Source organism: Aquila chrysaetos, unplaced genomic scaffold (assembly GCF_900496995.4).
Source record: "Aquila chrysaetos chrysaetos unplaced genomic scaffold, bAquChr1.4, whole genome shotgun sequence".
Classification (NCBI taxonomy): domain Eukaryota; kingdom Metazoa; phylum Chordata; class Aves; order Accipitriformes; family Accipitridae; genus Aquila; species Aquila chrysaetos.
Window position 1 is genome coordinate 578,399 of NW_024470382.1, and position 27,663 is coordinate 606,061.

The 27,663-nt window shown below is 41.5% G+C and overlaps 1 protein-coding gene across 3 annotated transcripts; it reads right to left on the minus strand.

Moving 5' to 3' along the window:
• LOC115337819 (E3 ubiquitin-protein ligase RBBP6-like) lies at window positions 1-26,527 on the minus strand. 3 transcript variants are annotated; one of them, XM_041121766.1, is made up of 16 exons: window positions 26,362-26,527; window positions 20,335-20,434; window positions 18,333-18,371; window positions 17,634-17,670; window positions 12,795-12,839; window positions 9,830-9,918; window positions 9,614-9,710; window positions 8,631-8,770; window positions 6,409-6,578; window positions 5,513-5,616; window positions 4,874-5,065; window positions 4,715-4,793; window positions 4,564-4,621; window positions 3,031-3,396; window positions 2,598-2,699; window positions 1-1,279 (listed from the first exon to the last, which is right to left on the minus strand). In XM_041121766.1, the coding sequence occupies exons 1-16, from the start codon at window positions 26,525-26,527 to the stop codon at window positions 277-279; spliced, it is 2,787 nt and encodes a 928-aa protein (XP_040977700.1). In that variant the 3' UTR covers window positions 1-276. The 3 variants fall into 3 exon arrangements, with proteins under 3 accessions (XP_040977700.1, XP_040977699.1, XP_040977698.1); XM_041121765.1 differs by lacking the exons at window positions 12,795-12,839; window positions 17,634-17,670; window positions 18,333-18,371; window positions 20,335-20,434 and having other exon boundaries at window positions 4-1,279; window positions 4,564-4,624; window positions 26,362-26,433; XM_041121764.1 differs by lacking the exons at window positions 12,795-12,839; window positions 18,333-18,371; window positions 20,335-20,434; window positions 26,362-26,527 and having other exon boundaries at window positions 4-1,279; window positions 4,564-4,624; window positions 17,634-18,022.
• Between the last annotated feature and the right edge of the window lie 1,136 nt (window positions 26,528-27,663).

Genomic DNA, 27,663 nt, shown 5'->3' on the forward strand with positions numbered 1-27,663 from the left:
TTTTGCAGTATACTCCACTCAAACTAATTAACAATGGTTAAAAATAACATGCCCCAGCAAAACCTTTCATGATACATGGCCACAACTCACAATTCTGTACAAAATGTTCACTTTTATAAAGCTCTGATGTAAAAAACAAATAACCAAGCAGCAATATTTTAAGTGCAGCACAGGGTCTTCCATGTCACTATTTGCAACGCTTGAATTCATTTACATTTTAACAAAATTTAATACAGACGACTTAGGAATTAAGTAATTTTTTTAATATCCATCATTCTATGTAGTGACAGATTTCATGTTTTGCTTATCTTTATCTTTGCTCTCCTTCGATTTTTCCTTCTTGTGTTTGTGTTTTTGGCTCTTTTCCAATTCCATTTCGCTTCCAATGTGTTTCTTATGCTTCTTGTGCTTCTTATGCTTCTTGTGCTGCTTCTTCTCTTTTTTCTTTTTCTTTTTCTTGCTGTCTTGACTCTCTCCTGAGCTGGCACTGCTGCTGTGGCTTCGAGGCTGACTCTCAGAAGGGCTTTGACTACAGCTAACACTGTGATGGCTTTGACTTCTGCTTGCTTCAGGCTGGTCAACTGCAGCAGGTGCTGCTGTATCCTCTTTCACCTTATCAACAGACTTCTCTTTTGGGTCTTTTGGATTTTTTCCTGCGGCTTCCTCATCTTTTGGAGATACAGTACTCTCACTGTCATTTTCATTGAGGTCTTTCTTTGCCTTTTCCTCCTTGGCTGGTCTGGTTTCTGGGTGATCTTTTGTCACTTTTGGGTGAACTTTCTGTGGGGTACCAAGAACCTTCTCACCCTCTTGAGAGGAAGATGTTTCAACACTGCCTGTCTTTGGCAACTCCTCCTTCACTTTTTTTGCAGGAGGTTCCATTCGAGGAGATTTTTCACGAAATGAAGGAAATCCTTCATTCTCATCTCCTTTTCTTCTCTTCTGGTGTTTTTTATGTTTATTTCCTTTGCCATCTCCCTGTGGATATTCCACTTCCTTCTCTTTTGATTTTGTAGGATCTTTGATGACATGGCTCGCTCTTCCAGAAGATTTTTCAGGGTAATTTCCAGCTCTATTACCAGGTGACCTTGACCTAGAATGATAGTTACGACTCTTCCCTTTGCCTCTTCTTGGATACAGCCGCGATCGTGAGTAGGAATGCAAATGGGAACGACAAAATGATCGAGAGTGGGAGCGAGAGGGGGCAGAATCTGATCTTGACTTGGAGTAGGTATAGAAACTTCTAGAGTAAGATGAAGTACTATAAGGAGGCTTGCACCTTAAAAGAAACACAACACACACACACACACACACACACACACACACACACACGAAATTAATTCAAAACAGTCACTCTCCCCAGTTTTTTCCTCCCAAATTTGGTTTGGGGCTTTTTGACTTTCCATACACTTATGTTCTTTCAGCTGCTGACATAATGCTACTGCCAGTTGAAGAACTTAATAACATGTAAAAGTTTCTGCTCACAAGACAGAACAGCTGTTGCTTTGTTAGTGGAAAAACATACAGGAAGGGTAAGTCTGTTTCCACTCACTTCTACCACATGAACTACCATAGCTATTGGCTGATTTAAGGTGGTGTATAGTGGCCTCTACTGCTATGTGAATGCACACATTTTTTCACTACTCTGCAACTACATGCAGTGCAAATCATTTTTGTTGCAGTAAGATGCAAAAAGAGCAAGTCTTAATAGCTACAGTGCAGTATCAAACATCAGGAAAACACGATTTGGCCTGAAGACAGTAAAGCTCAATTTTAAAATGCCAGCTTAGTCTATTTAACTTCACTACTTCTTTGGCAATTTGTACAGGATGCAAAATACTTGTACTGCAGTCTTACAATCAACACTTCTAGCCCAATGTCCTAGCAAAATCTTGCACATACCTCTAGCTCTAACCAAGGATAGTGACAGCACTTCAAGAAAAAGTTGTATCTAAACTCAGCCTCTAGTAATATGGCTCAATGCCATTACTCTAGGAAAGATACTGACAGCATTACTAAGAGACAGCTATTCAGACTCCTGCCCAAGTGATTTTGGGGGATATAAAACATCAGCTACCCTGAGTTTTTTCTTCACAAGTTTTTCTTTTTTTTCATTTAACAATGTCAACAAAATTCTAGTGAAAGCCACCAGTTTGCAGTCCAGCTTAAAATCTCTCCGTGTATCCACAGGAGACAGACAAAAGAGGAAATTAAGACAATTTCTCTCACATATCTCCTCCGATGTGCTTTGAAGTAATGGTTACAATCAGAATAGGGAGGTGCAGAAAATCCGGCTACTACACCTATTCAGTTGCTAGCCTCCTCACGGCTCTCAGGAGGTGAAGGATGTCATTGCAGAGAAGCTTTAGGAAAAGAGACAGCTGTTCCTTAACAGGAGCTGTTAACTGCTGCTCCATTATAACTATCAGTCAACTGTAATCTCTGCCATATTTGAGCTAGTAACCTACATATGAAACTCCTATCCCTGCTAATCCCTTGAATCGTCCAATCCATCCAATGAGCGAGACATGGAGTGGAACTCCCCCTGATTCTTCCACACAACCTGCTTCTCCATTACAGACATGTAAACCAGTTACCTGGAAAATGAATGCCTACGCTCCTTTGGAATCTTTTTACATTCCATCAATTCCTTAGCAAAATCACTGGCAAACTCATCAAGTTTGGACTTTTTCTTTGCCCTGTTAAAGTAAGTTTGACCTTTATTACAAAAAGGCACCAAGAAACAAAACATGGCCAATATGAGAAAATATAGACTGCATGCAAATGCAAAAGGGGAACATCCTATTTCAGCAAAAACAGTTTAGCATTCCTACAAGTTTTAGGGAAAGTTTTAGAATTACATTTGTCTTGTTTTAGTTTTGCATGTTTACCATCTGCAACAAAAAAGTATATTGGAAAAAAACAGTAATTTTTGCTTATGTCAGGTGCACTTGAGTGTAACTGCAGCTCGATATGCGATCAAAATACAAAAATGAAGAACAACGCAGCTTCATTGAGCCAAATACTTACTCCTCTTTAAGACTCCGTTGGTCTCTGTAAAACTTCTCCCTAGAGAAAGGAGATGCTTGTGTCCTTGGGATGCTAATTGAATGAGACATGGGTACTGCTCTTGGAACCCAAGCTGATGACGTGTTTGCAGGAGCTGGGGGATATCCTGGAGGGGGGGCAGTGCACCCAGCAGATGGAGGCTGACCAGGTGGAGACTGAGGAGGAAACGGTGGTGGTGGTACCCCCAGTGGAAGAGGAAGTGCATGGCGTGCTGGAGGATACAAGGGAGCTGGAGGCACAGGCACAAAGACTGGTGTTGATTCTGGTAGTGCTGGGGCCTGAGTCTTTTGGGTACATTCACTGTGCAGGCGTCCTCGATTTGGACCTCTAAAGAAACCCAAAACCATGTGTCACTGTTTGTTACACTCTGTCTGATTTTAAAGAGGAAAGCAAGTGAAGCGGGAGCATGGTGGCAAGCACTTCTTGTCCTCAACTTAAGCATTCTTCTCCCTGCTTTCTGTTCATTTGAGATTACACTCATTTCTTGATCCTCATACTTGCCTTCCACATCCTCACCCCCAACACTTCCCTCGGTCTTCTCTCCTTACACTCAGCTTTGCAACTGCGAGTGGAGGCTGCCCATGCTTAACAGAGACTCCCATCTCCCACGTGCCACGTGCCCACCGCTCCTCTGCTACTCCTTGAGACACTTAATATTTTGCACTTCTAACCTTCAAAGTCCTGCACAAATATTAACTCATCTTCTCTCAAACTTCTGTTAACCTCTTCCACATACGCTTCCTGTGCTGTTGCCTCATGATGATGTACCTGGCCTGTTCTTGTCCCTGCATTGTTATTTTCTTGCTTACTGAATCCGAGATTTTAAATCATTTGTGGGATGGATCCCAATTTTTGTTTGGATTTATCTTTAAGATTTTATAAACACAGTGCACCCTTACAGTCTATCTAACATCAAGTATATAAAAAAATGAAGGACTGACTTGGCATAGCAATAATAGATAAAACAGACTCTTCTCTTTCCAACAGCGAGAAAGCAGCTTGGCTATTTGAGATGACTAAATTGAAGAAACTCAAAATTGTCATAAAACAACAGCCTTGACTTTCCCAGTGATTTGCTCCATCAGAATCAACTAAGTTGTTCAAAAAAGAATGCTGGAGGCTGATTTCTATTGGGAAATCAATTTCTTCAGCCTTATACAGCCAGTAAGCAAAAGGGTGGCTTTCCACCTGATCCTTTAATTATATTTGATTTTTATATGCACTTATGCTTTCCTCAAAAAGCATTCAGTCTTCAGAGTCCTCTTTTCAATTATGCACTGTACTTTTATTGTAAATAATCTTACTGCGAGCACATACCCCTTTGTTAAAGCCAATTCAAATTAGGCCATTTAAAAATTAATGACCACTTGTATTCTACACAACTATCTATGCACACTTACTTCATTATAAATCAGCTGTTATAGAATTTATGTGTTACAGCCTCATTTAACAGGTTACAAGTATTAATACATTGAATTTCTGTAGAATACTTACAGTTCCCAGCCTGGTCTGCCACCTGCTGAGCAAATTGTACTGGCTCTCGCTGGATGACCTTTTGGAGCAGAGAGAGGAAAAAGCAAAAAATCCCATTCAGTTTATCTGAAGATCATTTTTTAAATGAAATTCTAAAGTTACAGTTCCTTACCAGTGGTGAGTGTTGATTGTCCTTGGGGGCCCAGACGACTTGGTAATGCTGGTTGTCTTAGTACAGGAATCTGACAGCCCTTGTGAATAAATGTAGACAGTTGGAAAATAAGCTCTACTAAAATACAAGAATCGCTGCAAATATTGAAACAAAGCTTACTTTCTCTTCCAACAAACTGCTGATTGACAGAGACGAATATGTAGAATGTTCAGCAGCAGACACCAGAGCAGCAGGAGATGTAAGAGTCACGAGTAGTGGTGGTAGCAGTGGCAGCTGCTGCTGCCGTTGGTGCCAAACCTGCTGATGGTGCCTTTTTCTGTAACCAGCTCCATTTTTGAAGTTGCTCACAGCCTAGAGGCAGAAAAACATTTACAAAAAGGTAATATGAAACTTCAGCAGATATACGAACAAAAGCCTCCACAGAGTAAAATTACTTGTGTATTCCTGTAAATGCTATCAAACCCAAAAGAAATCAACATGCAGATACATGAACACGTCACATTAAAAACTGATACTAGTGATTGGTAACTCAGAGTGTCTGTATTTAAAGTACTTCCGTGTTAACACAGAATTTGAAAGCGAGGCAATCCTGTTAAACAAAAGCATGACCTGAATTTGCCAGATTGTCTCTAAGGAGTTGTAAGCTTCTGTGATAACAGATAATGTACTTGAAAGGTAAATTTAGCCTTATTCAATTCAACCTTGCTTAAGCAGATGTAAATTAATATTTCCTTCCCTTTCAGCTTTTTACAAATAGCCTATTCTTACAAGCACTTTACATAAAAGTCATCATGTTACCCGGCGTAGGCACTTGTTGGCCACTAAAGCATCAGGCGAAACACCTGTCTGATGACACTTTGGGCATCTATGTTCCTCAGATTCCAGTAAGGCTGTTCTAATACCTGTGTATAATTAGAATAATCAAAATAGCATTTAGCCAAACTAAGGAAGTTTTGGGGGTTCTAATCAACTATAAAAACACGTATATGATTAACAGGTGAATATGGTCTTGAATTGAGAGCATGAAACTATAAAGGTTCAATAGCGTAAAAAATTTCTAGTATGCAGCAAATAACTCTAGAGTTTTGGTATTTCATTGTTGTAACATTTGAAGATGTAGAGTAGGCTGTGTCTTGATGTTTCAACTAGTCTTTTTCCCACTATATAGTACAGTGAGAAGTCCCCACCCTCAAGGTTAATGAATAAAACTTGTCTCAAAAAAACGACTAGTAGGTTCAAAAAACCATTACTAGGTTCGCGTTCTGAAGGTTTTAACCAACTCTCCTGTGGAGAAAAATGTGGATTAAATGCCTCTAACTATCCGTTTGTTGCAGACCACCGTAAGTCACCAGAGTTGGCTATATAATTTTGTATGAGAGAAAGGGCTGTGGGCAAACTAAATGCATTCAATATCCAATACTGCAATCACCTGCACAATCAGCCACTCCTCTTGTCCTTCCACATGTAAATTTAACTAAAAAGCTATTTATTTTACTATTTATTTATTTATTTATTTAACTATTAAAGCTCTCTGGCTTTTTTCCCCCTTTATACTAGAAGAGCCCTTTCCTATTCAGGATATACTTAAGTATAAAATAGAACTGGTAACAAAGTAATTTTGCTATCTCCCCTTTCTGCTTTCAGAAGAGCAGATGTGATGTTTTGAATTAACAAACATGGGAGTTCACACTTACATTCATCACAATAACTGTTTCCACAGCAGGGAATAATAGCTGCATCAGTCATTATCTCCTTACAAATGAGACATAAAATCTCATCTGGAATAGGATCATCTGAGGAGGAAGACGATGGCTCCTCTGGTAAAAAGGGAGGCTTTTCCTTCTTTCTTCTAGTATAAGCTTCCCTGGAGGAGGGGTGGGAAGGAAAAAGAAACAAATTAAAGATGGGTAAAGGAAAACTTTTCCAAGCTTTGGATATTATCAAAAGAAGACAGGAGATGGAATTCTTCTCACTCCACATTAGCCTTCTAAAACATAGGCATTTAGTTGAAACTACTTTTCTATAGCCACCACACTAGAATAGGGACGGGGGAACAATTTTCCTGCTGCAGAGCTCTCCCATTCAGTGGATCAACAAAGAAATTAGCTCAGATGAGAAAAATCATTCCTTGACAGCTAGAAATCAGGTTAAATGAGTCCCACCTCTCCTTTGCCAGAGGGTAAATGTACATTTCAGGCTCAGGGTAAACTTAGTCTCCCAGTAATTACATTTTATAAATGGAAGAAGTCCATGTTACAGCTTCTACAAAAGGAGATCCACGACGGAAACCCAAAAGTGCTACCAAGTGCATTTTAAAACAGACACTCTTGTCAGCACACAGCAGTATTTTTGTAGTTCACAGCAACAGGAAATCTGCAGCCTGTTTCACCCATAGGATCTAATAAAACTCAGAGGGAGGAATTCAGTCCAACAGCTATTTGTTAAACTTTGCAAGAAGCCTTTGAAACACAACGCAGAAGCAAAACGAGCTTTCAAAGAGAACGACTTCCACTGTAACCACTATGGAAATCTTTTGCAGAAATACAGGTTCTTAGCATACCACAAGTTTAACCAAGTTCCAGGGGCATGAACAGTAGCACCACCCTATTTTAACATTAGAAAGCATCACAGATTTTAAGGTTAAGATACAACGACAACGCTTTCTCCCTCCTCATTACAGATGCAGGTCAACCTCTTTGCATTGCCACTCAGATGTTGTGGTGAGTTGACCCTGGCTGGTTGCCAGGTGCCCACCAAAGCCGTTCTATCACTCCCCCTCCTCAGCTGGACAGGGGAGAGAAAATATAACAAAGAGCTTGTGGGTCGAGATAAGGACAGGAGAGATCACTTACCAGTTACCGTCACGGGCAACAGAGACTCAACTTGGGGAAAATTAACTCAATTTATTACAAATCAACCAGAGTAGGGTAACGAGAAATAAAACCAAATCTCAGAACACCTTCCCTCCACCCCTCCCTTCTTCCCAGGCACAGCTTCACTCCCGGATTCTCTACCAACCCCCCCCAGTGGCGCAGGGGGATGGGGAATGGGGTTTATGGTCAGTTCATCACACGTTATTTTCTGCCGCTTCATCCTCCTCAGGGGGAGGACTCATCACACTCTTCCCCTGCTCCAGCGTGGGGTCCCTCCCACGGGAGACAGTCCTCCACGAACTTCTCCAACGTGGGTCCTTCCCACGGGCTGCAGTTCTTCATGAACTGCTCCAGCATGGGTCCTTTCCATGGCGTGCAGTCCTTCAGGAGCACACTGCTCCAGCGTGGGTCCCCCACGAGGTCACAAGTCCTGCCAGAAAACCTGCTCCGTGGGCTCCTCTCTCCACAGATCCGCAGGTCCTGCCAGGAGCCTGCTCCAGCGCGGGGTTCCCACGGGGTCACAGCCTCCTTCGGGAACCCACCTGCTCCGGCGTGGGGTCCTCCCCAGGCTGCAGGTGGAGATCTGCTCCACCGTGGACCTCCATGGGCTGCAGGGGGACAGCCTGCCTCACCATGGTCTTCCCCACGGGCTGCAGGGGAATCTCTGCTCCGGCGCCTGGAGCACCTCCTCCCCCTCCTTCTTCACTGACCTTGGTGTCCACAGGGTTGTTTCTCTTACATGTTCTCACTCCTCTCTCCGGCTGCCGTTTTCCCTCTGTCCCAACTTTTTTTCCCTTCTTAAAAATGTTATCACAGAGGCGTTACCACTATCACTGATTGCCTTGGCCTTGGCCTTGGCCGGCGGCGGGTCCGTCTTAGAGCCGGCTGGTATTGGCTCTGTTGGACACAGGGGAAGCTTCCAGCAGCTTCTTACAGAAGCCACCCCTGTAACCCCCCCGCTACCAAAACCAAAGCCAAAACAGACATTTACGCACGGTTTCTCTCGTTCACTTTTTGGTCAGTCCAACTAATTCCATACTTACACATTAAGACATGGTACTGCATATTTTCCAGTTTTTGTCAGCATAACACCCTTCGTATTGGGATCTTTCACCTCCACCAAGAAACTCCTTGGAATTCCTGTGCTCTTTTTCATTGTGGGAAGAGACCCAAAACTTTCGTCCTGTTGAGACAAGAAATGCAGACATACTGCATCTTAAGACCCACACTTAAAATGACATTTCAATGATTATTTTAAGCAGCAAAAGCCTTTAATCCTCTCCTTTTACCTAGCGTAAGGGTCGCTTGACTAAAATACTTCTTTTCCTAAATGAATACAGCCAGGATGTTCCAAAGGCTTGAGCAGTGTTTTGAACTCAGTCGACATTCTTTGCCTTAAGTTCAGGTTTCTTAAGGGTGAAACAGCCCTTAGCTCACCATCCGCTCAGAGAAGAGACACAAACTCGCTCCTCCTCCTCCAAAGGGCAATTCAGAGGGAGAGCTTAATTCAGTGCTCTGAATCACTCACTGGGGAAACTTACATTCATCATCACTATATGAAGGTAGAATTCATACCTCATGCATATACATTCAGTGACTAACTTTAAATGGCATGAAGACACAACCAGAGGCTTGTCTAATTAATACACACAAATGTTCAGTAGATGGGGTCAACAGAAACATCTTTTTATACAAAATACTAAAAACTATGAACTGTCATTAAAAAGAGTTAAAACCAGAAAAATTTCCAATAACATTGAAATGTACAAAAACACGCATGAAAGTTCACAGAGAAAGATATATGGACACATTTCATGTCCATGACCTAGAAAAAAGAAAATTTTACATTTCTAATTCCAGGTTTCCCTCGAATTCTGAAAGGCTTCGCAACATTGCCATATAAGCTCTGTATTTCACCCCAAGAGAAACAATTCTTCACGTAAGCATTCATGTACTTGTTACCACCTAACTGCCAGGGTAAAACAATTAAAAACTAAGTAACACCAGAAGTCCCCCACAATCTTACCCCATTTGTTGGGCAGTTCTTTATATAGTGGCCAGGTTTTCCGCAACGATGGCAATTATATGATGATGGAGGTGGACCCAAGGGTTTCTTCATGTAACTACAAGTTTTTGGGGAATAAAAGAACAAGGTATGCATGTGTCTTTCTTGTTAAACCAAACACCTCTACAGTTTTTTCCATAATCTTCAAAGAACAGATTTGACATTATCAACACTTACTTGATTGGATCATATTCACGGCTGGACTGTATCATCATAGCTTTTATTTTATCTTCTTCAGAAGCATTGGCTTCAGCCAGATTGGCAGTCTGTTTAACAGGCAATTATTTGACACGCACATTAGAAACACCTTTAAGTCCACATAGCCAAAGACACCTCCACTCACCCAGTCCTGTAAAGAGCAGCACAACACTACCTGAGGTTGCATGAAAACAGCTGCTTATACAAAATACCATTGTCCTGAAGGTGTTCTGGGGAGCCCTTACACCATTATTATTACATGGTGTTTGGTGTGCATGTTAACCTACTTGACAAGAGCATTCTTGGGCACTCAAAACCTTAGGCTCTGTTTGTACCTTACAGAAAGACTTGCGTAATCAATCCAATTTTCTTCCAAGTGGACCGAAGCTATATGTAGACAACATTACACGATCCAGTATTTTTAAGGTGATTTTTAAGCTCCAGCCTATTTGAAGAAGATACCCACTATACATTTAATTGAGAAAGATGCATGCAAGTATCCTTATTTACATTTTGCAGCATTAAAGGGACACACAACTTAAGAGTCAGGGAAGTTGTTTTTGCTTGCTGAAATGCAGCTTCCGACACAGAAGCATTAAAAGGAGGCAAGCTTTTCCTAATCCCTCAGCAAGACAAAAGATTCTTGTCACTACAAATTTGACCATCATGTGCTGTAGGCAGTCCACACTGCATGTTTCCCCCTCTACTAACTTCTTATATTAAGTGGTTTAACTAGAGTAAGCACAACCTGCAGTTTCTTCCAGTTGACTGTGTCCTTTTAACATACAAATTGTAATATAAAACTTATGCAGAACTAGACCTTCAAATGATTGAAGCCAGCTGTTTTTTCAAAGTAGTATTTGTTCCAATGTTTTTTTTTCACACTAGTCCAGATCCAAGCAGGGTCTAAGGGAGAGGCTGTAAATGATGTGGACCTTCAAGCACCTAGCATTCAGATCAACCACTCATGGTTTTGTTTTTCTATGCGTTCATTCCCAAAAGCATCCAGCTAGTTTCAACATTCTATTAAATGGATGTTTCATAGACACCGGGTTTTTTCTCCACAGTAACATAATCCAGATCAACACCTATGAAATCATTTCCATTAACATTTACAGAAAACTTGACAGATACTTGACTAATTTCTTTGAACCCAAACAGTTTACAAACCACATCCAAAACCCACAACACATTAGTAGGAATAGAACAAAATTCAAATATGGCATTTCACACATAGTAATAATAAACCAGAAAACTCTTAACACATCGCCTCCCTGCCAAGCCAGTCTGCACTAAAGAGGTTAGAGTAAGTAACAGGTTTGAGCTGCTTTACATTATGTTCCTGTATTTTCTGAAAGATTGAAAATTTCTCAAAAGGTTAAATGGGTACACCACAAGGACACTTCTTTGTGGAGGAATTTCTTGCAGAAAACGGTCATGGAATAATACTGCAGGGTTTGGACAATCCAGGACTGATAACAGAGAACAGACTCTAAGTGATGAAGAGAATATGGGAAAACGAAACTGCACTGAAACTGTTCAAGGCGAGGAATCGAAACTGTTCAAGATAATACGTCACGGGGAAGAAACGAAACTGCAAAGCAAGCATAAAAAGTATAACAAGGTCGAGTATACGTGACTGGCAACAAGATGCAAGTGGAGGGACCATTCGCGTGATCAGAAGAACTTATCCAATTAGATTATTGTTTAGGCGCGTGAACGACACATGCTAACCAATCAACAAATGGCTTACGCGTGATAAGAAATAGAAACAATATATAACTGAGTGTTGTACAATTAAAGATTAGAACAACCTTAACCGTATCGGTGTCCAGTTGTTACTCGGCTCACGTCTCCAGATGGCTCCCTGCTTCACTTCTTCACATTTTAGAGTAAAATTTGGCATAAGTTTACAGAACCAAGGACATGTTTAGGGACAGCACTAATGGAGACCAAGTTCTTTTGGTGGCTACCTTCCAAACATTTTTTTTATTTTTTTTTCCCCCAAATGCACACAATTTAATTTCTTCAGTGAGAGGGGAAAGAAGTGACCAGTGTCAAGAGATTTCTCTTTCTTGGAAATGAACTCCAGCCTTCATTTTCAGAAGAAAGAACTAGCTCCTCTGCATTAGGCCCTGCCTTCTCTAAGCTTTGGAACTTTAAAGACTAGTTATTTCATTGGCTAGCACTATGCCTTTTCACAAAGTGCAGCCAGTAGTGCTTTCCCAGAGGAAGGTACATATTGTTGAGCAAAAAATGCAAGCAGTTCCATAGCAAAACATGGCATTACAACAGTTCCAGAAGGTCACATCTGCTAATATGCCATACATACACGTTGGTATATTCCTATAAACAATCAGGTACATTTTCACACTTTACACAGTCTGCATTCAAACAAATTAGATTATGTTGTCTACTGTCTATACACTAGTATTTATGAAACTGTGCAGCATTAAAAGAACGGATCTGTAACTTTAATGACTAGAAATTCAAAAACAGCCATGCAATTGTCCATGTTACAGAAACGATTCTCTTTTGGCTGTTGCACGCTCCCCCCTCCAAATGTCCGTAACTTACAGCCAATTAAATTCTTCTGTAAAAACTGTTAGTTTCCAATGCAAAATTAATGAAACGTATGAGAAATGGTAACAGCTTCTGAAGTGCTGCTTCTTTGTGTCTGGAAGATGAGTAATAGTGCAACATTACGTTGAGGCTGATAAGGTACTCCCCTTCTATCTTCCCAAACTGGGAACCACTCTTTACAAGCTAGTACCAAAACAGACACACATTTTAAAGTTAAAATTAATACTTTAAATTAATAAAAATGAAATTAAAGTTTTGTTTCCATTACAACAGTTATCCAACTACAGATCACAGTACACGATTTTAAAAAACAAAGCAAACACTTTTTTTTTAAAAGAATTTGACAAGAATATATATATACCTTAGCAAGGTGGGCCAGAGAAAGAGATGCAGGAGAGTCATCTATCTGTTCACAAAAAATTAAACACATACTCAAGTTCTGCAGTCAAAACATAGCAATAGTTAACCTCTACTGTAGTCTGAAAGTCTGCACTATATCCTCTGAGTGTCACTGACAGAGGCACTGCCAACCCTGTGTAATTTGTGTTTGCTCATAACAAAGTCCAAACCTATGGCACCTTAAGAGTGCCTGTGTGGTTAATGAGAAGAAACTAAAATAACCAAACGCGCCTCAGATCAACTTACTGCTCCACAATATCTCAGAGAGGGACCCTTGTCAAATGCTCACATCTGTCAATTTTCAGCTAAAAAGGATTTAAGTTTATTTGAGAAGGAAGCATCACTACAGGAAACTTATTTGCCGTGTAGCTTGTAAAGTAATCAGTTAACATCTCATCACTTATAAATGCACACGGTTATGCTTTTATGACGACAGGAGCTGCCTGGCAAAATCAAACACAGGCGTATCAGCCCTCAACCATGAACTCTGCCCCTCCTGTCACTAAGTTTAAAAATGCCAAACTCACCATACCCCACAACACCCAAATAAAAACACCAATCCAGAACATCAGCCATAAAAGTAAACCACCACTTTGTCTAGAAAAAACCAGACTGCTCAAATTAGTGAAATAAAGGTGTTGACCATGACAGAGCAGCCCACAAAAACAGCGAATACTGATGTCTTGTATTTTATTAGACCACAGGCCATACTATCCAAATTAGTTTGGGAAGTGTGAGAATTTAATATTATGCTCCTTGCTATCAGAGCAAAACCAATTTTTAATGATGATGAAAACATGGAGTCAGAGCACAGTCCTGTAACTTTTTTCTCCATTGCAACCACACTCCTCCCTCCCACTACCTCCTGGAACACCCTGCAGGAGTGAAGCCCTCAGGCCACTAGTCTGTAATAGGCAGCAGCGTTTATTGAGAACTAATAGTGAAATGCTGGTTTCCCACAAGTAAACAGGGTAACACTTAGCTTGTTCCTTTTCCAGTATATGGAATTATATCATGCCACAAGCAGCAGTTAAGCTTACACTAGTAAAACATTATCAGAAAGACACTCAAATCACTGCTTATTAGGTCTTCAGTTGTTCAGAAGCATAGAGTAAAGTTTCACAGTGTAAACTGAACAGCTTTCCTCAAGAGGTCACTAAATGGATCAGAAGACAGATTAAAACCCTCCCATGGAAAAAGCTCTCGTCCTTTATTACCTAATGCAGTGGAAGAATTCAAGGGAGCAGTGTTAGCAGACTCTGGGGACAAAATATTTCCATGCAGAAGATGATTCCTCACTCCAGTTAATCATGCCTTCTCTAGATGTTTAGGAAAGTAGAGACAACATTACTCTAGCACTAACTAAAAAGTTCTTGAAAATGTGCCTTTGGAGAGGAGCACCCGGATCTGGAACAAAAGACTTTCTTTCCACTGCAAGTCTTACCAGAAGATTCAACTTTCCTTCCCTTCACAACATTTTGTGCCCACTTCTGTCAAAACAGAAGTCTGAGCAAGTATTTGAAGCTTCATGCTCCACATGCCACTCTTCTTCACATGTGGAAAAACAGGCCTATGTTCTCTCATGGCAGGTACAACCACTATCACTTTGCGGGTTTTCAGAAACAAACAAGAAATTAGGAAAGCTCTCTATTGGAGTCTGGCATACAGTCTAGTATTGACCAGTAACTGAAACATAACATTTCATAAACTATTAATCAGTTCTTGTATTTTTTTAGGAAGCTGTTATTATATGGCCTGCAGGCAACAGTCTAATTTCTTAAAGGAGATGAAAGCATTCCCTTCTATGAACAGTTACCAAAAGCAGCAAATAGAAAATTAATGTACTATTTAGTACGTTTGCCCAATGGCCATCTTCCAATGATCCTCCATTCTTGTGTCTTTGGGTTTTTTTCCTTTAAATTTCTACTGAAGTATTTCCTACCAGTCCCTCCAATCGGTCATGTAGAAACAACACCTCCATGAAACTTGTGTACAACCCTAAGGTAATACTGCAGAAGAATTGGGGGAAAAAACCCCAAACCAAAAAAACCCAGAAGTAACCAAATAAAGAAAACCCGCAAAAAACCAGGATCAACAGTCAATGTATTAACTCCCATTTCAAACAGAAGACTAAACAGAAACTCACATAAAGCAAGGGGGAAAGGGGACAGAAAATAGGAGGAAAAGGCTAATCTCACTGCTGGAGTGCTGCATTTAAATTACAGTGGTTTCCTAAAACCCAATAGCTTGGTTAAACTGAAAATTCAGCCAGGAAGGATCACAGCTGTGCTTGACGGTGCTAAAACAATGCGCATGACTCTCTGCATTTCTGCAGCCTCTGAGGACTAATACCAACTAGAGATCCTTGCAGTTACTGAAATAGGAATATGAAAACAAATAGAATTCACTTTCTTGATTTGGCTGTAGTCACAGTAGGACAGCAGCACAGATTTGGAAGTGTAGAATGACAGCTAACATAAGAGCAAGACAATTAAAAAATATTCAAAGTATAAGCTTTCGTGCATCCTTTTTAAAAAAAAAAATCTTAACTGATTTTAACATTGCTGCTTTACTGTTCAACAACAATTGGCAAGCCTTCCCAGTGATTTATTCAGACCACACTAGGATCCAGGTTTTGCTTTGAAATACGTGCAGAAAGATGTTTATTGAAAATGACAAAACAAAAAACCCACACACACACTTTAGACCAAGACCTGAGTTAGCTTTAAGAATAAAGCTAACTGTGCCTCCAACACTGGAAGCACCTGAGGCTGCAGTGCTTTTACTCTGTGTGTGTGTGTGTGTGTGAGAGAGAGAGAGAGAGAGAGAGGGGACTTGTAAAGAGAGATGCAAGGCTTCCACCCTCCCTATGGCTACCCACAACCCACATCAGGTACAGTCAGAGCAAACAAGAAGGGAAGAGTTTTGCTTTGTCTTCCATTTAATTAGTTCTAACTAACACTAAGTCTTCCCTCCCACTCCAGGATTTTTCCTTTTTTAAAAAAAATTTTTTTTTGAGACATCTATCTAAGCTTATGGTAAGATGCTACTTAGAAATGTAATTCAAAGACACCAGGGAACACACGAGGCTGAAAGAATGGCAACCTTATTTATGAAGATGTGACTTGTGTTTATACACATGCTAGTAAACAAAGAGAAAAATAACTCTTTCCAAGAAATAAAAACCCATCTCAATTAGCTCAAATACTATAAACGTGGTTTACATAAATGCGTTACATCAACTACTAGGGTCACTGGGCTCACAATGAGAGGCATTCATGTCCAAAAAGGAATTGAAACCAATCAGTGATAGAATTATGGATGTCAGGTTTAGACTTAGTGTTTTTACACCAACTTACAAGAAGTTTTCCATTTTAAGTTCATTGTATACCATTCCACGAGAATCAGAGGCTGTATTCTTCACAGAACACAAACCCAGAGTTCATGAATTTCTGGATTAAGTTACCCAAACAGCTGATCAAGTGATCGGATCCAATGATCCAGGGTTAGTGCAAAGCCTCACACCATTCTAGTGAAGAAAAAGCAGTTATACTTAAAGATGAAAAATAAAAAACAACAAATAGGAATTTTTATATTATAAGGGCTCCTTGGAAAAGCACAGTTACACCTAGCTTTCAACCCAAGTCATAAATCCAGATCTAGACCATTACCAGTTAGGTATTTCCTTGTGTGACTTATCTCTAGTTTAGCAGCCAAATGGCAGTGTTTTCTAACCTGAAGAAAAATGCTGCCCCTTTTCCAAATGGAAATTCAGAGTGGGGATATACTAAAGAAAGGCTTAACCTTTGGGAAATCAAAGCAGCATCCAACCCCAAAGCCACCCAGATCCAAAAAAGTACTGCAGGCAGAAGTTAAGAAAAATGACGGGGATTTTACCCACAAATACACCAGGCTCTAACCTTGTGCCAAAATCTGTACTCTGGGTTTTAGATATTTTCATTTGCAGACAAACTATTAAACTAAACTGCTTCATCAGATAGACTGGAAAGATCAAATGCAGACCTTCAGAATACCACTTTGCCTAGCAACCATATTTAAATTCATGGCAATCTCTTAAAGACATACATGTACTCAGAGGAGCCCAAATAGTATCACTTCAATTATACACTTTTAGGAACAAATACCCAACCATTTAAGGACGTGAAAAGGAAACGTTTAGCTGCACATGACTGTCCTCAAAATGTATGGGACATGTTGGTTTGGGTACTTGTTTGGACCCCCAGGTCAAAAGTAAGAAACAGTACCAAGTTTAACAACAGTGGTTTTGATAACATTTTCAAAATCCATTAGGCAAAAAGAGTATTTAAAAAAAAAAGCTAAGCGATATAATGTGGAAATGGCAGAAAATTCACTCCATACAATTTGGATTGCAAGAAACAAAAAGCACAAAACAACCTATACAAACATACGCATTACTAGCTATACACAGATGTAGAACATGGCACCATGTTCAGCTGTGCAAACCTAGGACCTACGTGATCTAAAAGCGATCATACATTACCTGTACAACACAAACTCATACAGGAAATATTCTAGCATATTCAATATGAAATGCAATGCATCACTAGGCACAAATACCAATATTTACATTAGAACTGTGCAAATGATGGCATTACTCGGTTTTTCCTATGCTGAATCAAAGACATTGTCTTTACAACATATACCATATATTTTACTGGAATATATAATTAGTTAATGTTTGGAAAATTAATACAAGGCTACGTTGTTTAGAATTAAGTGCAGTGTTTAGAAAAAAGTGTGAGATTGTGTTTTTACATACTGCTTTTGATGTTCCACTCACTGGCTCAGTACAACTCCTGGAAGAAGAAATAAAGGTGATCAGAATTTCAAGTAAAGCTCATGCTTGTACCCAGCATAAAGCAGTGACAACAGATTATAAAACCTGAACATCAAAACATTATGTTCTGATAGTCTAGGGAATGTGGAAATTTATTCATATACCTAAACTGTTCGCTCTTGGTACATTCAGTGCAACTGAAAAAAAAAAAAACCAAATCCCGTTTCTACTTTGTCACAAATTAAGATGTACAGATATAGAACACAACAGTGCAAGAGGAAGCCCTCAGGTATTTTGTCTCTGCTGCGTAAGTAGCAAAAAGATGAAGTCTGTATTACAGCTTGGTGTTCTTAAAGAATCAACTCTCAAAATACAAAGGCAACTTTAACCAATCTGTACATATCTAGTATTACAAATAGGTACCACATACAGTACTTTAATGTCCAAGAAAGAACGCTGACGTTCTAGACACTTTGAAGTGCAAGTTTCCTTCAGAGAAAACAGTCAGTCATCTGACAAAGAAATAACAAAAATGGCAGCAGCATAGGCTTTAGAGCAGAGTTTCTTTGTGAAAGCCCAAGCACTGTATTCAGATAGCTACTACATTTAGCCATGAAAGTGCCAAAATACTAAATGTGTTACATAGGCAACATTGACTGAAAATAGTAGTAGAAATGTCACCTGAAAGCAGTTTCTAGGGTTTGGTGTGATTTAGGAGCCCTGTGACAAAAAAGAAAAGGTCTTACTTGACAGAATTTGCTGTAAGATAATCTTGAAAAGGCTACAATCTTTTTGGCAATAGTCATTACATTTGAAAACTTGCTGAGATTTCACACACTTCTTGATCTGTATCTGCATGCTACTCATCATGAATCAGACGTGCAGCCCTTGATCTAGTTAACAAACAATTCCTACGTCATCCAAAGCGTCCCATGAGCAGAGACAATTCAAAGGCTGCTGTGGAATTTATGTACAAATAGAAAGGCTCATGCTTCCTGCCACTGCTAGAATACCACCAGGCTCGCAAGTACAGCCACGTACCTCCTGAAGATGAGGAAGTACAGGGAAATACTTTAGATTACCACACAATGGTTTCCTCATCCATTTACCTTGAAGAACATACAACAAGGTGAGTAATGCATTTTTTAAGGCCTCTCCACCGTTAGAGCATACATTCCTCGTTCCCAAACATTAACCACTCTACCAGTTGTTTCTGCAATGTTTCCAGCTGAAGGAGTAGAAAGCTCATCTGCCTGGTTCATTTTCAACACTACAACAGCAGTGCCATTCTTTCCTTATCCCCACATACAGGTCTTTGTTTGATCTTTGATGCTAGCAGCATCTCCCCTCTCATTTCAGGGCAGTATTATGATACCAGGAGAGAGCGCCAGCCAACCAGAAACGGAGGAGGCATTGACAAGGCGGCACTAAGCACACATATTTAAATTAACCCCCAAAACAAGGCCATGTTTATAAGCACAACACTGTGGCATCCAGCATTCCTAGGTAGTGCCTGAAAGCACTGCAACAACTACTGAAGTAATATGCCCGAAGTTTACACGCAGAGTCACATCAGTTCAGGGTTTTTTGCTCGCAAATGCTTCACAGGTACCAGGATGCTGCTGTACTGTTTTTTCGCGATACACAGTAACTCATCAGTCTACTTTATTGACTGAGAACCAACATGAGAAAGACATGGCAAAACCACAAGCTAATAATACCTACTAATTGTGGGGGAGAGGCATCTCTTTAAGAAGGCTGGAAAACATGAATGTTCAAACAACGCTAATGTAGCTGAATACATACATGACAGCAGTAATCCTGTAGTCGGCATTGCATTTGGATAGCTGTAAGTTTAACCAATACATCCGATTCTCTGTCCTCCCTAAATCTTAGGAATATAGATTGAAAACCTGGAGCGCTGCTATCAACTTAGGGTAAAAACAGACTTAGATAACTAGTAACGCTTGGTAACGTGCTGAAGTGCTTACTGAGTTTCAAGTTTGGAAAGGGTTAACTATTCCTTTGTTGTACTCGCTCAAAAGGTGATACACTTTAGGAGAGTGTTCTTTTTCTCTTGCCTGAAATGGACATTGTCTTTAGGAAACTAAGAGGAATCACTTATGAATGGAACTTCTGGTTTGCATGGTTTGCCAGCTGGCAACCCTTGGTCTTTCCTCTGTGCCTAGTATGCAAAACCCCCAGATTTGGGGGGTAAGAATACCTGCCCTATCCCACCCCGCCTCCCCCAAATGCAAGAAATAGTCAAACACTGACAATCAGACTCTTCCGAGATGGGAACAAATCATAAGTTTACACCACAATGCCTATCTCTCTTTACTAGAAAAGCAATAAAATCAAACACATAAAATAAGGAATCTCTCCACGTAGAGGAAATGGGATCTACAACTTGGCTCTCAGAAGAATCAACCCCAAGAACAAACCCAACGGACTCATCTTAAAAGCTACCATTGTTGCAGTTTGAACCCCATCTCCCAGCAGGCCAAAACATGTAAGTCTGCTTTGGGACAGATACATTAAAATCCAGCCCATGACAACAAAAACTAACAGCAGCTTTAACAAGAAAGACACAAGCTGAATGCCTCTTGTAAACTAATATCCATTTAAAAAGTTAATGCACTGAAACCCCTAACCAAGAATACAATGCTTTATGGATACTTACATAACACAGGTTTTGCTGGTGACTTGAACTCCTCCAGCAGGGATTCTTCTAACAATTACCCATGAGTTCTTAGGAATCAGGGCATTACCATCTGTGTATTCTGAAAACAACATCAATACAGAAAAAGAATTTGCCAGTTTACGAGAACATATATCAATACATAATTGCACAACATTTCAGAGAATCCCCTTACGGATAGAAAAGTAAAATTTTATACGTAACCTTGTGCTTTTATCGTCCCAACACACTAACAGTACATTTCAAGAAATCTTCAGGTTTGATAATCAAAAACAAGCAGCACAATCTTTTTCATGTTTTTAAAATGGTTGGAATGCCAACAGCAAAATGGTCTCCAAGGTCACTGAAGCAGAGTCTGCTAATGCATGAGGTTCTTTCCTGATCTAGCTTAAGTTGCTTTTGCTTCTCTTAGGCTACAAAACCAATAGAGCTTTGGAGAAAAACCAACCACAGCAAAGTCTCACCTGCATAAACCAGATTCTGAAGTCTGACTAGCTTGCCCTGCAACAAAAGAGGCCCTCAGCTAAAGCACGACAACTCTGCGCCGTTGCTTTCGTAGCTGTTAACTATATCAATTCCCCTGTGCTGCTAGTGGTCAAGACTGACAGAACACAGAAGAGCGCCTGCCATCTCTGTCTATTCCTTGGAGCTTAATCCATCAACGACACCACCTCTCAGCTGCGCAGCGCTTTACATGTAAATGGAAACAAAACCGGCAATGCTAGTATTTGGACCACAGAAGTTTGGGGGGGGTTTGAGCTTGCTTTCACAAGTAGGGCAGAATTGGCTCCAACTAAAGCGCTATCTCCCCTCTGAAGCTTATCATCTAGTTTGAATTAACCCAAGGGACGTGAATTGGATGACAATAGTTGTGGATGCCCCGTCCCTGGGCCTTTGAGCAACCTGATCTAGTGGAAGGTGTCCCTGCCCATGGCGGGGTGGTTGGACCTAGATGATCTTTCAGGTCCCTTCCAACCCAAACCATTCCATGATTCTAGGAGTCTATGAGTTCTTGCGATTCATTTTGCAGAGCAGAGAGACTCAAACGAAATTCCTTATGAAGACAGCCGTGAAAAGCCTTTTGAAAAGAGTGTGTGCCTGAAGCTACCCATGCTTTGCCTTGGCTTATGCCATGTTAGTCTTTTGAAGAGGAGGAAAGCCTTCCGACCTTCTACATAAGGCCCAAACAAACAAAAAAAACAAACTACCTCAGGCACTTTGACTGAGTAAGCTTAAAATGCAAAGATCTCTCCATGAGAGTGGTTTTTATATTGTCCTTACACAAGCTGGATATGACTAAATATTTTAAAGCACTATCAGCAGCCATTCCCTGTAATCTGCCTACAGTTTTAAATATTAAAAGGTCTTACCTTTGCCGACCGAATCAGAGCAATGGTCTGAAAACCAAAGATGCTGTATATCTAGTCAAGCTCTGTCAGGGTGGTTTTGCTCAGTGATCACACACAAAACAGGAATATTTCACAATTTATGCTTCATTTTTCAGTATATTATTCCTACAGGCAGGAACCTCTCTCATGCCAAAACTCACCTACCAGAAGACATTATCAACAATGAAATGAAAATTTTACTTCTATTTCCAAATGACAGAATGCTTCTTCAGAAAACTGAGAAATCATTTAGCTGGAACTAATTCCTGATCTTCCCCCCTAGGGAACCGAACAGCAAGCTTCCTCTGGACTTCCAAGTAGGTTCAAATTGTAAGGAGAAAGGACCACTAATGACGAAAACAGAAGCTTTTACAGAAGTCATATATCCTGAAAACAACCCCTAGAGCTCTTCTCAAAAAAGAAACTCTAACCCTTCCATAGCCACCTGTCAAGAAAGGCCTGCACTGGGACTTTTTGATGGAGAAGGAGCTGAAGCAGCCCTGAGGCCCAGGCAGACAACGGGGAGATCATGGCAGCTGCAGATCTAGAAGCCCAAAGCAGCTGTTTCGACCTGCTGAATGGAGTCATACAGAGCATTCTTTCTGGTCCAGATCACAAACCGCTGGACTGACATTTCAGAGATAGAGGACAAGCAACAGTGGCTCCACAAAAAGGCAGGAGTTTGCTACGCCTGTGCTGAACTGAGGATTGTTCTAGTTCCGCAGCAGATTTACAAGTGGCAGCACCTCGCCTAGGAAGAGACTGTATATATGAGGACAGCAACCAATGCATTTATTCACAAACGATGCAAGCCTGCAGAGGTCAATTCGAACATGCCCAACAGCTGTGTGATGCAAACAGAGGAATAAGTCCTCTTCTAGTACTTTGTGACAATTCATTGACCATTAGAAGAGAAGCATTGACATCTGCCTTCTGAATAGACTATCCTTGCATGCATTTCTCTCTCTCTCTCTCTCTCTCTCTCAATATATGCTTGTTTTCAATACGCTCGTGAAGTGCACCATGAAGAGAGCTCCAGCCATCTAGTAACAGACTGATATAAAAATGAATTCACCTTAAAAGTCCATCAGTACACACTGAAATGGATCAGCTGAAGAGGGACAATAGCTCGGTGAAGGAAAGGCTTTCTTTGTATAGGACACTTATCACGGCACCTATTTGTATTTGGTACTTGAAGTATCCCACCAGCTTGGCCACCGTGTCAGAGAATTTGTGGAAGAGTGTTTACATACAGCAGAGTCCATTGCTGAGTTAGTTCTGTGAAGGGGCCTGATACCAATTGGCTTTCATACATTTATTTTTCCTTCGCCTCAATTAACTGAATTAATTTTGGTGATGAAATTTTATTAGAGGTGAAGTCAAACAATGTCGACTAAAAAGTCAACTTTTTTCTTTTTTTAAATAGGGAAGGACTAAATCTGGCAGGCTATTCCTGAAGTCCCCCTCAATTTGAATTTAACAGACGCCAGCTTAGTCTAACAGCTCTCAGACTGAACTGGTGTCTGCCAGCAGGAACCTACTCCCCGTGTGCAGCAGCATCCCCTAGCAGAGACTCAGTAACTATCAGGACCTGCAAAGCAGTGTCACACTGCCTCACCTCATGACTCCACACCTGCAAAGTGAGCAGTGACGTCATGCTCAACAAGGCTACTTTTCACACTTGTCCAAGCAGAGCTCCAAGAGAAATGTTCAGCAAAGCTGGAGGTAACAACATTGTTGATTCCTATTTCCTGATAGCACAACACTTGTTCTACTGGCAGTGATGGCCAGTAAGGGGCTACTGGGCTTTTGTCAATCTGACCTGTGATTAAAAATAAGGATCCCATTAACTCAGAAAGCTTGCAAAAGCAAAGGAAGATTGGGATGTTATCTTAAAGTCAAGAGCAGAAGAGACATAACAGTCTAAAAGACAAGAAATTTAGTATGCTTGAAAGACCCAAGGGAAAGAAGTATTTCATGGAGGTAGACAAGTTAAACAAGAGCTACTTTGACTGCTGCCTCATACGGACTCAGAAATCTTAAATCATCTATTGCATTAGTGTCCACAACCTTCTTCCTGCAAAAAAGTACAAGCAGCTCAGGTTGTGCTGCGCTTCGCGTTGAATGCACAATTTAAAAATCCCATTTTTAAATTCATCTCTACTTCTGAAAATCTGCTAGCTTTAATAATTTCTCTCATATGTATGCTATCAACAGGTTACTGAAAAAAGCTCCTACTTTATTTTACGGCCTGCTTTAATCCAACATTTGGAGTCTGACAGCATTGCAAAAGCATCTCTCCGATCACTATGCAGAGAAGTATTTTCACCCAGATAAAGTACAGAAGCTATTCAGAACAGAAGTCATCAGCAGGCAAGCCTATATGTGAAATGACAAAGAAAAGCCTTTACTAGCCTTAGATGCCTTGCCAACCAGCTATTATGCTAGTGGGGAAAGGATTTGCAGAGGAAGAGCTGACAATGACTACTAACATGCCAGGCTGTCTCTACCAGAAAACAGGGTAACTCCCGAGAACACATTTTCCCCCTAGCACTTAAACATATGCTTTCTCACGATGTGAGGCCAAGGGACATTAACTTAGCTGGCAGCACACCCCCGAGAGGTCCCAAACCTGCTGCTGACGGAGTCCAAGCAGCTGACTCCCAGACAGGCAGTGCATGAGCTCCACTGTAACATCTTGGTTTTTGAATGGGTACATGACTTACCCTCAGCTCAGCCTGGGAAACAGGGAACTCCATACCCTTTCTGAAAGCTCTACACAATAATGCTGCACGGCAGCCCAAGAGCTAATTGCACTCGGAGGTATAATCAAAGCAATCCCCCATACTAGCACTGCAACACAAAATGCCACAGTGAAAGGCAAGGTTTAAAAGTTGCTTAGAAGTCTTCTCTAAAATGCTATGTTTGCACAGTGTTGAAGACATTCCAGTAGACGACAGACTGTCATCAGCTGTGAGGCCAAATGATTTCATTCACAGTTAGCATGTGTTTGTTTTGAAGACATCACATTGTGGCATTGCTAAAACTGTCGAGTGCATGCGGCAACACTGAACTCAAGCAAGTTCTGCATTCAAGAGACAAGAGCACTATTCTTCCTTAAAACTATTCATCTAAGACCACTTCTGAGACCCATGTTTGCTTTTATATTTTCTTGCATTTTGCCTGATAAGGCAGAATAGCACATTCTCCAAGTGTTTTGAGTCAGAATGGTACAGGGCAGGAAAGAGTATTCAAAAGACCTGAGTTCTGGAGTTTGCAGTTCTTCCACAATACTGTGAGAACATCCTTTTACAAGAGACAGGTCAAGAAATCCAGATCAAATTAAAAGGAGGCAAGTTTAAAAGCATCATTCTGGCCTAGAGGCTTTTGGAAGGGAATTCTGCCTTTATAGAACAGGCCTCTATAGTAAGCATAGAAGAGGACACCCACACTCCCTCCCCCCTTTTAAAAATAGGTCCCAACCATCCTTTTTGCCTTCCCAGCATCTTAAAAAGAGTCCTTCCCATCATTTTTTTCCACTGATATTTAAAATCCTGTTTCCTTTTAGCTGATATTAACATTGCTTCTATTACTAGATTTCCATTATGAAAAGTAACAGTTACTGAACTGTAAAGGCTTAGAGTGCTTGGAAAAAATCTGAGCAAGTAGGCCATCTTCACTCAAGGTTCACTTTGTTCTTTCCAAGATCATTTCAACATTTAGGCAGGACTCCAGCACAGACAGAGTTATAAAAACTCAGTCCTTTATGTCCACATGGAAGAATTCCAAACATCCCTTTTAGGCACAATATCCTGGTCTACTTTTTTCCTTTATCTTCTGAAGGTGAGTTTAAGCATCTACATCTGATTGATAAAACCTGAAATTCACGGTTATGCATATAAACCAAAAACTTGGCATACATACATATTACGCCAAAATGTACTCTCTAGCTTTGCTCTGAAAACCACTGGGGGATTTTTGCATTTTCCCATGGAAAACACGCTTACGGAAGCTTCAGGAAGCATCTGTATCACTGATATACCGATGCAGTGGCATAAAACACCTTGAAGACAAAACTAAGTCACCAAAACCACTCTTTTTTCCTCAAACTAGCCATCTGTTCTGTCTCCATCACTTTCAGCTTCCTCCGCCAGATTTCAAAGAAATCTGGCAGGTTTGTTATTAAAAGATCTCCTCCCACATTTCCTTATCATTTTACCTAGAAGAATTCCAGGAAACCAAAACTTTTGTAAGCACTATACATCGCCCATCAACCCCGTGTTCTTCTGTGCCTAGCTCCGCGACTAAAGCACAGATCTGAAGGTAGTTGTCAGAACAGCAACTGCAAAAGAACAGCTCTGTGAGGTCCCCAACACAAGTCACAGCTACCGATCGTGGCCGAATCCCATTATCGCTTCCCGCCCCGCTTCATCCCTGGCGACGCTTGCCCTCCCGGTCCCCCCGCATGCTGGCGGGATGGCCCCCAGCCTGACTCGTGCTACGTGGCGACAAGCCACAAAGGGCAGAGCGTGGCTCCCGCAGGCCATGGCCGTCGCGGGGTCGTCTGTGACACCGCCAGCCGGGCAGTCCCCGAGGCCCCGTGCCTGTTGCCCCCACGCACCTTCTTTGGTCTGGGCGTTGGTGATCTGCAGGTCGCAGCTGGCCGCCGTCAGCTTCTCGTGGCCCATGATCTGGAGCTTGAGGTCATGCAGAGAGATGTAGAGGCCGTCGAAGGTGACTGTATCATAGTTCAGCTTGGAGAAGAACTTGTAGTGGACACGCGACATGGTCAGGGCCAGGCGATGCCTGCTCCACGACAGCGTCTACCGTGGCAGATGGAGGCGAAGCTCGCCCGGCTCCTCCTCGCAGCCCAGGCGGGCAGGCGGACGATGGGGAGAAGCCCTGTGAGAGACTGAAAGAGTTAATGTCTCAAACATGGCGGTGGGGCAAGTCCTACGTAATGACAAACTCTGCTTAACAACGAACCCTGCATAGCAAGGAACTGCAGGTGAAAAGAAGCCAATCAGCACAGATCAGCACAGACATCAGCGACAGGATGGGGAGGCCATGCCGGGGGGGGTGTGCAGCTCTGTGTTCTGATATGCTGATCTGATATGCTGAGCAGGGCAGCTCACCGTGCATGGCCAAAGATCAAACAATGGTCATGTCTGCAGGGAAGGAGGAATTACTCCCCAAATGACCTCCAAGCCCAGCGATCCATTTCCCGAAGGTTCTGAAAGCACAAACCACACGTGACACTTAACTAGCCTAATGAGTTCGAGTGCTCGCCTGAAGGAGGGGCAAGGATGATAAAAGGACACAAACTGAAGCCCCACGCACGCACGCCCACCAGAACTGGACCCCTAGGCTGACTGGACCAACGCTGGACCCAGGACCAGTGAAATCTTTCTCTTTTCCTTTTACTCCTTCTGTCTTGCTCTCTCTTTCCCATAATCCTTACACCTCATCCCTTTAAGACATAAAACTGCTGACCAAGTCTGGGACTCGGAGTGGATTCGGCCGCCCCTAGGCTCTCCTCTGAGAAGGAGTCTAGAAAGCAAGGGGGTCTGCTCTGAACCTCGAGACTCAACAGGAGGGACCTCCTTCTGCCCTGAATTGATGCGTATGGGTACCACGGGTTACACGGTTTACTGAGGTAGTTTGATGCCAATTCCTGTTGAGAGACACCCTGCCACCTACTGTTGTTACACCTTGCAAGTTCAGTTTGCTTCCACCATGAATAAAATCTGTAACTGATCCTTTGGCGTCCTTTCACCTTAATGTAGCCCGAGGGAATTCTGAACTCAACACGACTCCCTGGTCTGTCTGGCCTGTGACGTGACAGACCCCCGCGGCCCCGGCTCGGCCTCCAGCTCCCTCTCTCGCACGCAGCGCTCCCAGTCCTGGCCGCTCGCTGGGGTAA

What these genes read in the sequence shown, in the direction of transcription:
- LOC115337819 (XM_041121766.1), bottom strand. Translation starts at nt 26,527, where the DNA reads ATGTCGCGTGTCCACTACAAGTTCTTCTCCAAGCTGAACTATGATACA. An exon ending in AAACAGTTATTGTGATGAAT is followed by an intron (nt 5,617 to 6,408) that starts GTAAGTGTGAAC and finishes AATTATACACAG; the next exon opens with GTATTAGAACAGCCTTACTG. An exon ending in CGTAGGCATTCATTTTCCAG is followed by an intron (nt 1,280 to 2,597) that starts GTAACTGGTTTA and finishes GTTTCTTTTAAG; the next exon opens with GTGCAAGCCTCCTTATAGTA.